A 16,833-nucleotide genomic window follows, 5' to 3' on the forward strand; every position below is an offset into this window, starting at 1 on the left:
CCTGCAAAGCATCTAAAAATATTTCAATTTGCACGCAAAAAATTCAAGGCCATCCATAGCCCAGTTCTTTGATTTACAACATAAATATTATGACTTTTTTGAATGCTAACATAGCGTAATAATGCTAACTGTTTGGGTAAGGAGTGTGACTATTGTGCTATTTGAATATATATTTTGTACATTTTTGACTAAATATTTTGTATTGTGTTATATATTACCTGGATTCCCTTCGCAAGGTTTCTTTTGGGGTTCAAATGGGGTTTGAGTTTTTCCTTGTCGGGATGGGTGTTGGGTGATTGTTGCCAGATTGCTGTTTTGTGATTAAGGGCCATATAAATAAACTCGACTTGACTTGACTTGAATTGACTTGGCATGACCTTCCAGTTTTTGGATTACTTGCTCCACATCCTCAGCCACTGCCACCCAAGTCAAACCAAGAGACCTCAGTTCGATTCCACCCTTGGGCATCTCCGAATTGGCTACTCCAAATTGCACGAGTGTGGTCATACAATCTGATATCTTGGTCTCAATGCTGAAGATAATTTGTTTGTTTTCAGCTAAAAAGTCAATGAGATTTGTTGATGCTCACTGATTGGCTCTTCGGCAAAACAGTACCCCTCCCATTATGTCAGATAATTAACTCCATCAAAGAGCTAGTGACTATGCAGAAGCATAACGCAGGCTTTAGAAAGCAGGAACATCATGCAACATTCATAATTCCGCCATGGGTTCAGCATCCTGAACAGCATCCTGACCCTGCCTGGGAGCTGTCCAAGGTTCCTGTATAATGCTCACATCCTTGGAACTCTCAATACACTCATTCTTACAGTGCACTTTGCAATCCGAACGTGAAGCTGCCCCTGAGGAGATGGACACACAATTTACTACATTATTAGCCTTTGGGTGTACAAAAATACAATAAAATACTGTTATAATCTACAAAAATAAACGTTTATAAGGTATTTCAAAGCATTTCTGTGTTGTGTCAGTGTCTCAAGTGCCGGTCTTGCTGCTCTTGGTTTTGTAGAAGCTGGACCAGAACGGAACCGTGCATGCGAGAGATCCAAGGGCCCATCATGAGCTGAGAGAGATGCGCGCTCAGCTGAGACGGGAGGAGGAGGGGGGAGGAAGAGGAGGGAGAGGACCGCTGCCTTCATCGCTCTCACTTGGTCATGATAACCTTCACGCCAGCATCATCAGCATCTCTCTAATCCAAATCCTAACCCTTTTTTTCTTCCCTCATGGAGTTTTAAACCTGGATTGTTTGAAATTTTACGCAATTTTACGCACGCTCCGTCCGCCCAAAGCCACCACTCTCAAGGTAAGAACGCATAAAAACCGGGTTATGTATTTCATAACATATTCTAATGCATCGCCACGGTGCGTCGTGAAGTTTGTGTTTGTGCACATTTAATTCGGCGCATAAAAATCAACCGATTTTGGGTTGATTCGTTACCTTTTTAACGACACACGCGTCCAACGCATCCAACCTGCACGTAAATGTCACATTTCAATGCAAATGTCACCTTCCACGAGTGGATTTATGACATTTAAAGTAAGCGAGTGAGTGTCGAGGTGGAAAGTTTCTGCACGCTGACGCCGGTCTCTCCATGAGCAAGTATACACACAAGCAAGGGACTCGGATTTTCCATCAAAACGAACCAAACACGCAAGCATGGAAGTCCGAAATTCACACATTTGACCGCCGTCGTGCTTGCAAAATGTCGTTCTCGGGTTTGGTGATAGTGGGCTGCAGATTACACCCAGCATCGCCTCCTTGTCATCGTTTTGCCTTACATATCAAATGTGCGTGCAGAAATGCACGCCTGTAAGTTTGTGCTCTTTTGCATTTTTTTTTGGGGGGGGGGGGGGGGGGCAGCATTTTTATTCCTGGCTTTAAAGTGACCTCATGCATTCTTACCACTCGTCCCAGATTGAATATAGTGTATATTTTAAAAAAAATCTTATGTATAGTAGCCATTTTATCCTGCTAATTGGTACATTTTTTATTATTGATTTAATGTTTTTTATTTATTTACTGTATTTATTATTTATTTATTATTTAATAAATACAAATATAGAATAAACACAAATAAATATAAATAAGTATAATAAATGAATATATTTTATTATATTCTTTTTAATTATTCTGTTAAATAAATATTAAATTAAATATTCTATTAAATAATTTTGTATTATTATTTTTTTAATTTAAATTATTTTAAATTTGTGTGCTATTCTCACATAATACCGGTACTCACTGGCCAAAATATTAATTGCATATGTCTATTAATATCCAATACAAGATAATGTCATATATAATACCATACTGAAACATTCATTCATTCATTCATTTTCTACCATTTATCCTCATGAGGGTCGAGAAAGTTGCTGGAGCCTATCCCAGTTGTCTTTTTGCGAGAGGCGGGGTAAACCCTGGACTTATCGCCAGCCAATCACGGGGCACATATAGACAAACAACCATTCCCACTCACATCCTACTGAAACATTTTTCTAATATTTTAGTGTCCTAATTTGGGTAAAATATTAAAAATGTATCCCGGTATGATGCAGTAAAGCTCATACATCATACTAAGAAACAGAAAATGTAACACAGCTATAGAAATGACCTTACTGGTGTGCTTTGTGCCCACTAAAGCCCCCGGGTGGCCCTTAGCTGGACCTTTAGTATGTTTTACCAGTAGTAGTAAACCGAGGGATTAACCAGTGCCTTCTGGCCAAAGCTTGTGATAGACAGGGAAGGGGAGGGGCCGGCACATTGGTTGGGATGAGAGGTCTCCAGTGCATGATGAGGTCTTAGTTGTTATACAAAACATGTCAATAAATCTGCAGCATCAAAGCTGGATGCATCAATGCATCATTTATGGTCAGTTAGTGAGGGTATCCCATGCAGAGCGTCTCATGTGCTCCACTATTTAATAATTCAGCCGCAATGTAGCCTGGAAAAAAGATGGTTTTTCAAACATAACAGTCAAAATTGTTACCTCATGCTATACCAACTTTTTTTTTTTTTTTTTTTTTAGAAATGGCACAGCTTTTTAGTTTTTGAGCTGTTCGGGATGCTGTCAGGCGTATGTTTGGCTGAAGGTCATATATCAGAGCAGGCCTGTGGGGAGAAAGTGTCAGTGAAATAGTCGCTGTGAAATTTATGTCACCACGTAAGGCTCATTTAACTTCCCCTGGAGGACAGCTTTACAAAAATATCTTGCATTAGAGAGAGCAGGGTGTGGACCTTTTTCGGAATGAGCCACCACGGGCTGATTTTGAAAGGTTGCAGTTGGGGTTAAGTAAGATATTTCTAGTGCTAGAACATACGAGCGTTGTTTGCCACCCTGTCAAATAGGACATCCGATGCCTCGGCGAGACACACAATAAGTCATTAAATGAATAGAGCCTATTTTCATAGCAGAGTGGCATCTCAGGTTTCATGGGTGTATTATTTGTTTTCCTATGGAAGAGACAAAGACTGCTTGGATTGACGCAGCTGTGTTTAGTGTTATTTCCACCGTGCAGAACCTTCTAACCTCTGTTGTCTCAGCAAGTGAGTTTTAAGGCAAAAAAAAAAAGAATGTTACCAGGGAGACGTCATGCACAAAGATACACAGACAGTGCATTAGCATAGGTATCACTTACTGGAATTCAATAGCTCGCAGGAAGATTAACTATTCAGAGCAGGTGGTTAAAGGGTCTATTGTGTTGCATAGTCACCATTGGACACAGCGATCGCTTCCCTGCCAAAGCAATTGGAAAAGGCAGGGTGCATGCATTTCAGTTTTGGGGAATCATCTGCGGGTGAAGCAAGGACAGCGGTGATATTCCATCACCTTGCAGTGCCATCTGTAATGACAATAACAGTGACTACATGTGCACTGACAGAACATTCCCCAAAATGTCAATAGTGATGAGATTTGAATATAAAGTGGTGCCATCCTAAAATCTGCCGTGAATGGCTGTTTATGTTTGTAATCCCTCAAAGACATGCAAATGAAAGTGGCAGCATATAATTAGTCATATTTATCAGGATTCCAGCAAGCCTTTAGTGATAGTATGCAAATGGTTCCGGCTAAATGGATTGTCATTTAGTTACCTTGATGCTTTTTACCCACATGGGAGTTTTAAATGTTGTTAGAAAGTCATTTCACCGTTATATACAATATAAATATTGCTATATTTTGAACAAAAGTTTCCTAAAGTTAATACCAGATCCTTTTGTATATCAAATAGCAGATACATATGTTGATTTGTGGCTGCCACAAATACCGAATTATCCGGACTATAAGTTGCACTTTTTTTCAAAGGTTGGCTGTTCCTGCGACTTATACTCCAGAGCGACTTATTCATGAAAAACAAGCAAAAGTCACAAGCATATTACATCTATTCAGCCTGTTCTCAATTCATTTATTAATGTTAGAACTGGACTTACTGATGTAATGTCTGTTTTGGTCAAGTAGTTTGTAAAATAAATTACCCACAAACAATACGACTTATACTCCAGTACAACTTATGTATGTTTTTTTCTACCTAATTATGTATTTTTGGCCTTGTGCGATTTATACACCATTTATACACACCATTCATAGTCCAGAAAATACGGTATATTTGGCACTACCCATTTGCCCCCCAAAAACAGCCAGTTAACACACCTCATATGCACCCAGAAGATGTCACAGGAGGGGTCGGTTTTGCCAATATGGTGACATGGTCGCTGTATTTAGCTCGTAATGCAAAATAATGAACAGATGGCTCAGTTGAAAACCTTGAAAAATGTCAGCAACGCTGGAAAAAACAGTGCAAAACATTTATTCTTATTTATTTAAACATTTATTCTGAACAGCACCTGCCACTTTTATTTATATTCTTATTCCTTTTTTTTCCCCTTATTTTTATTTTTACTTTCTACAAAATGCACCGTGGAGTTGCACTCAAATTTCGTTGTATGCAATACAATGACAATAAAGGCGATTCTGATTCTTCAATGAGAATTGAACTTCACTTATTGGTATAAATGCAGAAATCTCAAAAGAAGTGACACTTTATACCACAGTTAGCAAAACATAAAACCACTGCAGTCCTGCCAAAAGACACAGTAATGATGACCAAAATGACTTGATAGTAGAGCGGTTTCTGTTATCAGCGGTATGGCAGTATGGGGAGAAGGGAGAAACCCCATACCTAATCTACGTAGGTCTTGAGGGAAAAAGTTCGGAAAACCTTTCCCAACGTTGTAATCATACATTCCAACGGTATTGGGTAGTATTGTCACCATTGTAACAGTCCATTGTCTTTGCATTGCAGTTCTGTTGAAGCCTCGTCCGACACTGGAGATTGAACCATGGGTCACGGACCGGCATTGTTGTCAGCTATGTGCTTCAATCCAGGAAGTCGGCTCAAAGAAAACTCCCAGGCTGCACTTCTCAATCACTGACAGAAACACTTGAAGGATCACCTTCGTTGTCGCCATCTCACTTGATATTGACTATAATATGCAGAATATAATATCCAGTGGATACGTGTTAAAAAACAGTGCTAATCAAATGGTTTTGTCACTTTGAGAACCTTTATCCGCTTCCAATCGCCTCCTGGTGCTTTCTGTTATCCTCGAAAATGAATCCTCCCAGCCTCCGTCGGCAAGTCGTCCTGCTGCTAAGTACTGTGCTGGGCCTGAGTGCGTGTTTAGAGTTCACTGGCTCACAAGGTCAATGGGCTCGGTACCTGCGCTGGGATGCCAGCACCAGAAGTGACCTGACCTTTCAGTTCAAGACATCCCAATCAGAAGGCGTCATGATGTACTTTGACGACGGCGGATATTGCGATTTTTTACTCCTCACCATGTCCAGGGGGAGGATGCAGCTTCTTTTCAGCATCGACTGCGCCGAAACCAGCATCACGTCCGACAAGATGGTCAACGACAGCCGCTGGCATTTCGCCGCAATCAACAGGCATAATTTGCGGACCGGCTTGGCAGTGGACGGCCTGACTAAGACGGCAGAGGTGCGTCCTCAGCGGCAGTTCATGAAAATCGTGAGCGACCTCTTCCTCGGGGGGTTGCCGGGGGACATACGCACATCTGCTATCACCCTGCCCTCTGTTCGTGAGCTTGCACCATTTAAGGGTATCATCACAGACCTCAGTTATGGGAGTAAGCTGCCCACGCTCGTCAACAGTCAGAAAGTGCGCTTGGAAATGTTGGGCCTTTGCACCGACAACCCGTGTGAGAATGGTGGGATCTGCTCGCTAGCTGATGGAGAACCCTACTGTGACTGCTCCAGAACTGGATTTGTAGGCCGATACTGCACTGAAGGTAAGACAACTCTTTGTCAATCATTTCTCTAATGCCGTTTTTCATCCAAAAAGGGACTACGGTTCATGTTTCAGGCAGCAATGAATATTGTGTGAAAGGGTTTCATGGTCAAACTGTTACCAACAAAAAAAAAAAAAAAAGCAGACAAGATCCTCGCTTTTCACTGGGGTTATTTTCTGGCATGACCAGCCAATGATAAAAACCCACAGGTAATTGAGAAGGGCTCCACTGTATCACCATAAACCACCTCTGTGCACTCGTGTAGGCTAGATGCTGACTGGTGTGACCTTCAAATCGGTGTTTTCTGCAGGAAAAATAAGTCAATTAAAAAAAAAAATTAAAATCTGGGCTGCACAGCGGTCGAGTGGTTAGCACGCAGACCTCACAGCTAGGAGACCAGAGTTCAATCCCACCCTCGGCCATCTCTGTGTGGAGTTTGCATGTTCTCCCCGGGTTTTCTCCGGGTACTCCGGTTTCCTCCCACATTCCAAAAACATGCTAGGTTAATTGGCGACTCCAAATTGTCCATAGGTATGAATGTGAGTGTGAATGGTTGTTTGTCTATATGTGCCCTGTGATTGGCTGGCCACCAGCCTAGGGTGTACCCCACCTCTCGCCCAAAGACAGCTGGGATAGGCTCCAGCACCCTCCGCGACCCTCATGAGGATAAGCGGTAGAAAATGAATGAATGAATTTTAGAGCCCTCTAGAAATGAAGTAACACCCCTATAGTGAACATTATACTCACATTACCCAATATAGTAGACATACTATCATACTATCATACATACCTTCATACTATCCGTGCTCACAAAGTAGCCCTCGGCCTCAAAAAGGTTGGTGACCCCTGGTCTATATGTATCCTGTGATTGGCTGGCCACCAGCCCAGTGTGTATGAAAACAGCTGGGATAGGCTCCAGCACCTGCCGCCAGCAGAAAATGAATGAACAATAGCAATTGAAGAGAATGCGAGAATTGAATCCAGTCTAATAATTACAACACTTTTATTGCAAATGTTGACCCAAAATTAGGGGGAAACCTCAGTTTCAGAAGGGTAAATATTTGAGCGGGCGTATCAATAACGTTAGCTGGTGGACTCAAAATATGACCCTGTGAAAAGTGGGGATGTATCGTCTAATATTTTCTTGTATATTTATATTATATTTGGAATTCTTATGATTTTTAGTGCTTGTGTAGATATTATGTGATGGAAGTCAAATTACAAAATTATGTTGTCTTTTCTCCACAAAATTGACTCAGCTCCTGCAAGGACGTGCAGGGACTTGAAGGTACAAAGTGTTTGGATAATAGATGACTTCATTTCCTCTTTCTGTGCTAGCATTGTCTATTTTTGGGGGGTGGTAACACTTTTTTTTGATACTATCTATGTCCAGTTCTTTTTAGGAAATATGTGAGATGTCTTGCAGGACCCATTTTTCATTTGCGATTGGTCCCATTCCCAGGAAAACCTCCATCTTGACGTTGGTTGAAGGATGTCTTATGTACTTCTCTATCTTTCAAATGCCGACTGGAAGTCCGTCAGGAAGAGTGTGATTAATTTCTTCTTTTTAGCCACGTCATAAAAAAAAATGGTACATCACATCCAAAGGGAATAAATTAAAAGGGTCATCTGTGTGGGGATGGTAAATTACAAACTGTGCGAACAGAACCATGTTGCGTTTCCTCCTCTGCTGACCTATTCTTGCCAGTCTAAATCAGACTGGCTGGGCTCCCCGGGGTGATGGTGATGGTGGTGGTGGTGGGGGGGGGGGGGGATAAAACATCAGGGGAATGCTCACTGAATGCTACTTCAGTGCACACTCTACAAATATATTTCTGCTCATTAATGATATGAATTGAATGCAAGTTTTAATATGTGTGCAACATTTTTGTTGCATTGGTTACTTAACATACGTATCATTCAGCGCTCAAATAAAGCTGTTTGCAGCTTAAAAGCCAAGAGTTTGCCTATGGCATTGTTCGAAACAGCACGCGATGTGCTGGTTGCGAAGCAGTGAAGCGGCAACGCTGGATTTGTCCTCTTTTTTTTTTTTTTTGCTTCATCCCATTTGCTGAGCAGTCAATGCAGGAGGTCTATTTGTCTAATAAACCCCAGAGAGGCTGACAGGGGACGGATGATATCCTTGGGTTAAAATAGTCATTGCTTTAAAAGAGTGGTTACGATTCAGCCGGACAGCTTGGACAAGGATGTCCATATCTCAGGACAAGTAACTTCACCACAGGCTTTGTTGGAAACCAATTTATCCGAGGAAAACACATCCTCACATGTTTAACCCTCCTTTTGAGTTAGGGTCAGCACTGACCCGTTTTACATTTTAATGCATAAAAAAAATCACATAACATTTGTTTATTGCATCAAGGCTTTTTGACTTTGTCAGGAAACTCTATTTCAACTAAATAAAACCAAATTTTTTTTTTTTAAATGGTCTGGTTGAAATTATGACCACTGTATTGTTAGGGTCGGTTTCAACCCGGTTATAATAATATGACTATAAAGCAATATTTTGAGCCACAACTGAAATCATAAGTGTACAATTAGCCAACACAATGACAACCAGCTCCTCTTCTCATCATGTAAGCTTCAGGGGATTCTTATTTTGACCGCTTTTCCAGTATACATGTGAGGTGAATTCCCTCATTTATAATTTGGATCATGGAAAGAATGGCAAGAAGTACAGTGAACCAAGATCTGGACCTGTTCTGCTTTTTGATTTCAGTTTATACTAAAGTTCTGTAAATGAAAACTACCTTTTTCTACCTTTTCTTGACATTAATATATATGGGTCAAAATTCACCCAAACACCATAGATGTTTCTTTAGTGATTAATACTTAAATGAGAAAATAAAACTAATTGATTTAAGAGATATGTTCTATAGCTCTCAGTAATAGCCAGGTAACAAAATAATTAAATTTATTATTTATTATGATTCTTTTGAGGTGCATTTTACCATTTTTGGAATAGAAATGGAGGGGTAAGTGACAAAAAAAGGCCTACATGCCAACACCAAAAGTATTAAAACCAACATTTTCATGGATGGGGAAGCCTAAGAAGGTAACCAAGACATGGTAACTTATTGTTTTTAGTGTATTTTATAGCTGATTTAATACATGGGTCAAAACCGACATGTTAACATAAGACATGATACCAGAAATCTAACACAAGAGGAACTTTAATCCAAGTTCCTGTTCGTGGATTGGCTGGGATAGCTCCCACGCTGACCTCACCGCTGCGCCTTCTGCTTCCCGTGAACTGATGCGGCTGTGGTTGATTATGCAACTGAGACGGGAAGCCATAATTAGCAGGATAATGAGAACAAAGATGGCTAATTTGTCTGTGGAATGCCTTCATAAACACCCCCCCCCCCCGCCAACGCCGCTGTCGATAAATGACAGAATTCTTGTACAAAATCCATACACAAAGTGCTGAGATTCTTAACCAGACAACGGCGATCAGACTTCCACCATTTGGTTCCACCAATGAAATGCAAACAACTGTTCAGCACACCTGTCTTTGTTGGCGGACTGTTGACTATCCTCCTATTAATGCACATCTGTCGGACCTGTGAATAAATATTTATATGTTATCACACCAAAGGGCCCCAGACCTTGCATGCGCGCACCCATTCACATTAACAGTTATGGAACTATACGCACACATACACACACATGAGCACCAAGACCCCCCCGAGCCGCTTGTTAAAATGGGCAGATGGCTGACCGACTGAGTGGAATGGGGCTGCGTTGCTTTCCGCCGCGGTCCTAATTGTTGCCTGCTAACCCATAAGGCTTAGAAGGACAATACAATGGGTTTGTTTACGTTGAATAAAATAAGACTGAAGGGATTTATTTGGGAAAAATCAAAACAACTGGATAGAAGTGGGCTGCACAGTGGAAGAGTGGTTAGTGCGCAGGACTCACAGCTAGAAAACCCGAGTTCGATCCCACCATCTGTGTGGAGTTTGCATGTTCTCCCCATGCATGCGTGGGTTCTTCCTCCCACATTCCAAAAACATGCTAGACTATACCATTCTTTCATTTACTAGCTTTTCCTCACAAGGGTCGCGGGGGTTGCTGGAGCCTATCCCAGCTGTCTTCGGGCAATAGGCGGGGTACACCCTGGACTGGTCGCCAGCCAATCGCTAGGCTAATTGGCGACTCCAAATTGTCCATAGGTATGAATGTGAGTGTGAATGGTTGTTTGTCTATATGTGCCCTGTGATTGGCTGGCCACCAGTCCAACTCGAAGACAGCTGGGATAGGCTCCAGCACCCGCCGCCAGCCTCGTAAGGTTAAGCGGTAGAAAATGAATGAACAATGGTAATTGAAGAGAATGCGGGAATTGAATCCAGTCTAATAATTACAACACTTTTATTGCAAATGTCCAACTCAAAGACAGCTGGGATAGGCTCCAGCACCCCGCGAGACCCTCGTGAGGAAAAGCGGTAAAAAATGAATGAATGAATGAATGATTGATTGAATAACAACTGGATAGACGGGGGCTGCACGGCGGTTGAGTGGTTATCACGCAGACCTCACAGGTAGGAAACTCGAGTTCAATCCCACCCTTGGCCATCTCTGTGTGGAGTTTACATGGTCTCCCCGTGCATGCGTGGGTTTTCTCCGGGTACTCCGGTTTCCTGCCACATTCCAAAAACATGCTAGGTTAATTAGCGACTCCAAATTGTCCATAGGTATGAATGTGAGTGTGAATGGTTGTTTGTCTATATGTGCCCTGTGATTGGCTGGCCACCAGTCCAGGGTGTACCCTGCCCCTCGCCCGAAGACAGCTGGGATAGGCTCCAGCACCCCCGTGACCCTCATGAGGATAAGCAGTAGAAAATGAATGAATGTAGCAACTCATTCCGTTATCGTATTTTTATATTGTGCTATTTTTACCAATTTACATTTCATAAAAAGCCTCTAAAATATACTTTTAAAGAGCACCCTTGTAACAGAGCAGGACTTTGAATACATTTTCTCACACCCCAGATGTCTAGACGTGAGGACGATTTGATGGTATTCAAATCTAGGACACATTTACTATGTTTTTTTTTTATGGTACACAACATATAAAGTACTTGTCAGTGTAGCGACATTGATGTCAGTCTCTGATGTGCTGGAGCTCCTTGCAGCACAAACAGTTGGCTATAAAACACATTTAGTCTCCCTTCCCATGAGGATGGGGATATATGAGTGTCACTAAGTATGCCAGGGCGATCTGCTGAAATTAGACACCACTTGATATGCACACTAAATCCAATTTGCTCCATTTTGCTGTCATCAGCAATAATCACGACATAATTTCCGCCAAAAAGTTATTGTATTAGTTCGGAATTTACTCCTTCATGAATATAAGTACCATAAATTCCCATGGAAACTTGGAACTCTGCGACTTTATGGCTAAATATCTCCTTTGCTGAGGAACTATTAGTGATTGTTTAAATCAGGGGTGGGCAAACTGCGGCACAGGGGCTACATGCGGCACGCCAAACGGTTGTATCCGGCTTGTCAGTTGATTCCAAAGTATTAAACTCAAACTTTTAACCTTTAAACTTTGACCTTTTAACCTTTTTATGGTTGAAGTAGCTTTTCACATGCAGTCGTCCGGACAACTACTTCACCCGTGGTGCCAAACTAACACAGTGAATAAACATATTTTTCCGATTTTTGAAAACCAAAATATGTAAAATAATTTGTTTAACGAGAGAATTCATGAAGGCAGTGTGTTCCTGAGAGTGAGCAACCACAGCTCTCGTTGACTAGCTATTTAGCTTCCTTTGTAGTAGTAAGGAACAATGGTGACGGGAGCCATTATTCATATCGGAAGCGTTGCATAATAACACGGCGCATGAAATAGTAATTCATTAGATTACCTGTGGGGCTGCATGGCAAGTGGTTAGCGCTCAGGCCTCACAGCTAGGAGACCCGAGTTCAATTCCACCCTCTGAATTGAATTGTTCTTCCCGGGTATGCGTGGGTTTTCTCCGGGTACTCCGGTTTCCTCCCACATTCCAAAAACATGCTAGGTTAATTGGCGACTCCAAATTGTCCATAGGTATGAATGTGAGTGTGAATGGTTGTTTGTCTATATGTGCCCTGTGATTGGCTGGCCAGTCCAAGGTGTACCCCGCCTCTTGCCCGAAGACAGCTGGGATAGGCTCCAGCACCCCCCACGCGACCATTGTGAGGGTAAGCGGTAGAAAATGAATGAATGTTTACTATATTATGTGGCTATTAAGATGACTATAGGGGTGTTATTTCATGTCTAGAGGGCTCTAATAGTGTTAAAAGTCATATTTAGAAAGTCGTAACCAGGTTTTCTATGCTCTCACCATGAAAATATCCACATTTATGAATAAGGAATCCCACTTTACGGGAATACTCTATGTGCCCTGTGATTGGCTGGCCAGTTCAAGGTGTACCCCGCCTTTCGCCCGACGACAGCTGGTATAGGCTCCAGCACCCCCGCAACCCTTGTGAGGATAAGCGGTAGAAAATGAATGAATGAATGAAAATTACCCATGGGCTGCACGGTGGTGAAGTGGTTAGCATATAGGCCACACAGTCCGTGTTGCATGTTCAAGCACTTGCATGTAATTGGTAATTGGCGACTCCAAATTGTCCATAGGTATGAATGTGAGTGTGAATGATTGTTTGTCTATATGTGCCCTGTGATTGGCTGGCCACCAGTCCTACTCGCAGACAGCTGGGATAGGCTCCAGCGCTAGTATTAGCCATACACATGTTAGTACCTTTACGGTAATATTGTGTATATCAGCACCCTATTCTTTAATTCAATTAAAGAGGTTCAATATCCAAACCTCGGGTTATTGCAGTGTGATATTCATAAGGTCAAGGTTGTTAAGAGCGACACTCCATTATTTAATGAGTATGTAAAATGATTGCTAATTTAAAAACCCCACATGCTGCATTGGTAATGAAGTGTTTAAGAGCCATTTTTGTTAAAAGAATCTACTGGTTTGATCGAGGGCCGGTAATTGAAGACTCGGGCGAGCAAAGTGTAAAGCAAGCGCTGAAATGGTGCCTTCAGGCTTAGCTTTAGGGATTAATAAACAGACATGGAAAAAAATGACAGTTACAATAATCTTACTATAAAAAGTAGGTCATGGAGGGGGGAGGGGGGGCGGTGGTGGTGCAGGGACTTGCTTGATTCCAGTGCAGAGGGCATTTGTGCCGAGTGCCCAAGCTGAAAATGATGTTTATATTTGACTTGTGAAAATAGAGCAGCGGATTACGCCCGGACCACATGTCCTCAACGGCACGTTGGCTTGGGTGGACCATGTCACATCAAGAGAAAAGGCTTTATCTGCATCAGGGAGTGACTGTTTGACACGCAAACAGGATGCAAGTGCTTTCATACACATAAAAAAAACACAAAAAAACGAAGGCTGCCCCTTGAAGCGTGGACACTCACGGGTTCTGAGCACCACCGTACTCGAAAGCCGGAGAGGCATTGTCTCCCCTCCCCCGTTAAAGCCACCATTTGTCCTACCCGTTCTTTGGCCAATGTCATCCTTCTTATGTGGGAGGAAAAGTGGAAGTCATTTTGGACTCCCCTGGAGACAGGAAAACAATTCTCACGTCAGTCGCTGATGCATTTGTCTTGCTGCCTCTTGAAAGTCCACCATTTGTAGATTTACAGTAGATATTTATGTATATCTTTATTTATTCTGATATTATAACTGATATTATTTAGTATTTATTATGATTTATTTAGTATTTATTATTTCTTTATTTTGTATTTATTATTGTATTATTTTATTTATTATTCCTTTTTTACTTAACATATTTTATTTTTATTTTTTTTAACATTTTTTGTCCTTTTTCTTAACCCTGCACAAGCTTTTTACTTTGTTTTTTTTTTACTCCTTGGTTATTGATATTTAATAATCTAGTCCTATAATTCACAAACACTGCGGGTGTCTTACATTTGTGGATTTGCAGTATATATTTATATATCTTTATTTATTCTAAATGATATTATTTAGTATTTATTATTTATTTATTTTATATTTATTATATTATTTTATTTATTATTCCTTTTTTCTTAACATATTTTAGTTTTTTTTTTCCTTTTTTTGGGGGCATTTTTGTCTGTTTCTTTTCCTTAACACTGCACAAGCTTTTTACTTTATTCGTTTTTTTAACTCCTTGCTTATTGATATTTAATAATCTCGTCCAATAATTCACAAACACTGCGGTTGTCTTACATTTGTGGATTTACAGTATATATTTATATATATCTTTATTTATTCTAACTGATATTTAGTATTTATTATGATTTAATTAGTATTTATTATTTATTTAGTTAGTATTCATTATTGTATTTATTATTCTTTTTTTACTTATTTAATATTTTATTTTATTTTTTTCCTTATTTTTCTGCATTTTTGTCCTTTTCTTTTCCTTAACACTGCACAAGCTTTTTACTTCATTCAGGGGTTTTTTTTTTACCCCTTGCTTATTGATATTTAATAATCTAGTCCTATAATTCACAAACACTGCGGGTGTCTTACATTTTATTCATATATAACCCTAACCTTCTAACCTCATATTTATTTGTAAATCAACATTTTATATCATTCATGAATAGATGTGTTGCTAATTTTTCCTCTGTTCTGTTGAACCATCTGCTAGCAAAAGTGAGCATTCCCCTGAGAAAAATCCAACTGGAAGATGAATTAGTGCTAAAAAAGAAAAACTTCAGGGTAGATATGAAGGTGAAAGAAACCCTCAACACCATAAATCCTTCCATGTGCGGATTTATGTGTCTACGTGTGATATGGATGCAGAATATTATGTATGCTATGCCAACAATATTCTCATTTTGAAAGTGTTCTTTGCCAAATGTTTAATATCTGATTCCCTTAGCAGATGGGACAGATGCAATGTTTTCTCTCCGCAGCAGCTGAAGTGGTCTTATTGATCAGGCATGTCAAGGGGCACCCGTGTTGCTCTTTTACATGAAAATGAGTGATGGTGGGGGGGGGGGGCTCTTTAGCTTTTGCATGATAGGCTGACATGCAAAATTACTGGAAGTGTGTTGCTAATTTGGAACTTCTCTTTCCTTTCTCTTGTTTTTTTGTTTTTGTCACATGGAAAATCCACAGCAGTCCAAAGAACAGCAGGTGAGTTTGCAACAGCCTTAACTCATACAGTTTGATAACCACATAGTTAATGTCTTTAATTTAATGTTTTGTTTATTTTTATTTTTATTTTTATTTTTATTTTTATTTTTATTTTTATTTTTATTTTTATTTTTATTTTTATTTTTATTTTTATTTTTATTTTTATTTTTATTTTTATTTTTATTTTTATTTTTATTTTTATTTTTATTTTTATTTTTATTTTTCATTTAGCTTCGATATAAATAACACTCTACTCTGCAACATTTAGGGATAGTCAGCTTTACAGTGAAATTCTAGGATAATATTGTTCTTTAATTTCTGATCAACATTTGCAATAAGTCATAATAACTACTAGATCCTTCTTTGTCTCTTCAATTGCCATAGTTTACTCATGACACAATGCAGCTTTAAGCCCTAAATGATAATGAAAATGTAAGAGTCACCACACGCAATTATGGTACATTAAAGGACCACTAAACAGAGTGCGAAATCACAACTTTTGATGAAAAACATTATCAGTGAAGCTTTAAAAACATAACCATGTACATTTTAGCCTTTTTAACTGTGGTACATTTATGCTGTATGTTTTATCTGTATTATTTACAGGATAATTGCCCAATTTAACAGAACAAAAATAACATTTCCAGGCCCTTGTATATACATGGATACACAGTAGTGCTCTTTAGGTTCATAAAATAGTTTGACTATCTTTTGAGAGTAGTGTATGTATGGAAAATAATAATAAATATAAATGGCTGAAGACTTTTCTACAGTACTTTTTTTTATTTTTTTTTAAAAACATTTGTCTATATTAATAACAAAGCTTTCAAATGCCCTCCGGAAAGCTTTGACTTGAATGTGGTTGTCATGGTTTGCTATCCTGCAAAGCATGCATAATGACAATACAAGTGTTGTATTGGTGTGCTGCTTTTGATTTCTTTCTCTCTCTCTCTCTCTCTCTCTCTTGCTCGCTATGATCGTCCTATTCAAGGCTTCGCACACCTAAAGGCAGAGCAAGGTACTTTTCTATTTCTTAGTTGTTTGTACTTTCCACCTGGCTTGGTTTTGGGGCATCATTTTACGCCATGTGCCTTCGCTACCTGTCTGTGTGCATTTGTTGCAATGCTCCAAGTGTTGTTGCAGACTTGTGTGTGTTTGTGTGTGTGTGTGTGCACAAGGGGAGGGTGCATGTCAGCATGGCATGATCTCATCTCACCTTAATCTTACCCAGTTTTTTGTGCATTACATAACATGTGTGTGTGTGTACAGCTCTCAGGTCTGTGTGACTAAAATGTTCTTACCTGACCCTTGTGCCAAACTGAAGAGGAAATCATTACCAAA

General features: G+C 40.0%; 1 protein-coding gene across 1 annotated transcript in view; it reads left to right on the forward strand.

The window, feature by feature from the left end:
- LOC131129542 (neurexin-3b-like) overlaps nucleotides 1-16,833 on the forward strand; it is a 340,697-nt gene that overhangs the window by 59,175 nt on the left and 264,689 nt on the right. Inside the window, exons 4-7 of the mRNA XM_058073250.1 lie at nucleotides 1,028-1,321; nucleotides 5,317-6,322; nucleotides 15,475-15,492; nucleotides 16,484-16,510. Coding sequence (XP_057929233.1) covers nucleotides 5,626-6,322; nucleotides 15,475-15,492; nucleotides 16,484-16,510 — 742 coding nt within the window. The 5' untranslated portion in view covers nucleotides 1,028-1,321; nucleotides 5,317-5,625. The remainder of the gene's footprint in view (nucleotides 1-1,027; nucleotides 1,322-5,316; nucleotides 6,323-15,474; nucleotides 15,493-16,483; nucleotides 16,511-16,833) is intronic.

Source organism: Doryrhamphus excisus, chromosome 1 (genome assembly GCF_030265055.1).
Source record: "Doryrhamphus excisus isolate RoL2022-K1 chromosome 1, RoL_Dexc_1.0, whole genome shotgun sequence".
In the NCBI taxonomy this organism is placed as follows: domain Eukaryota; kingdom Metazoa; phylum Chordata; class Actinopteri; order Syngnathiformes; family Syngnathidae; genus Doryrhamphus; species Doryrhamphus excisus.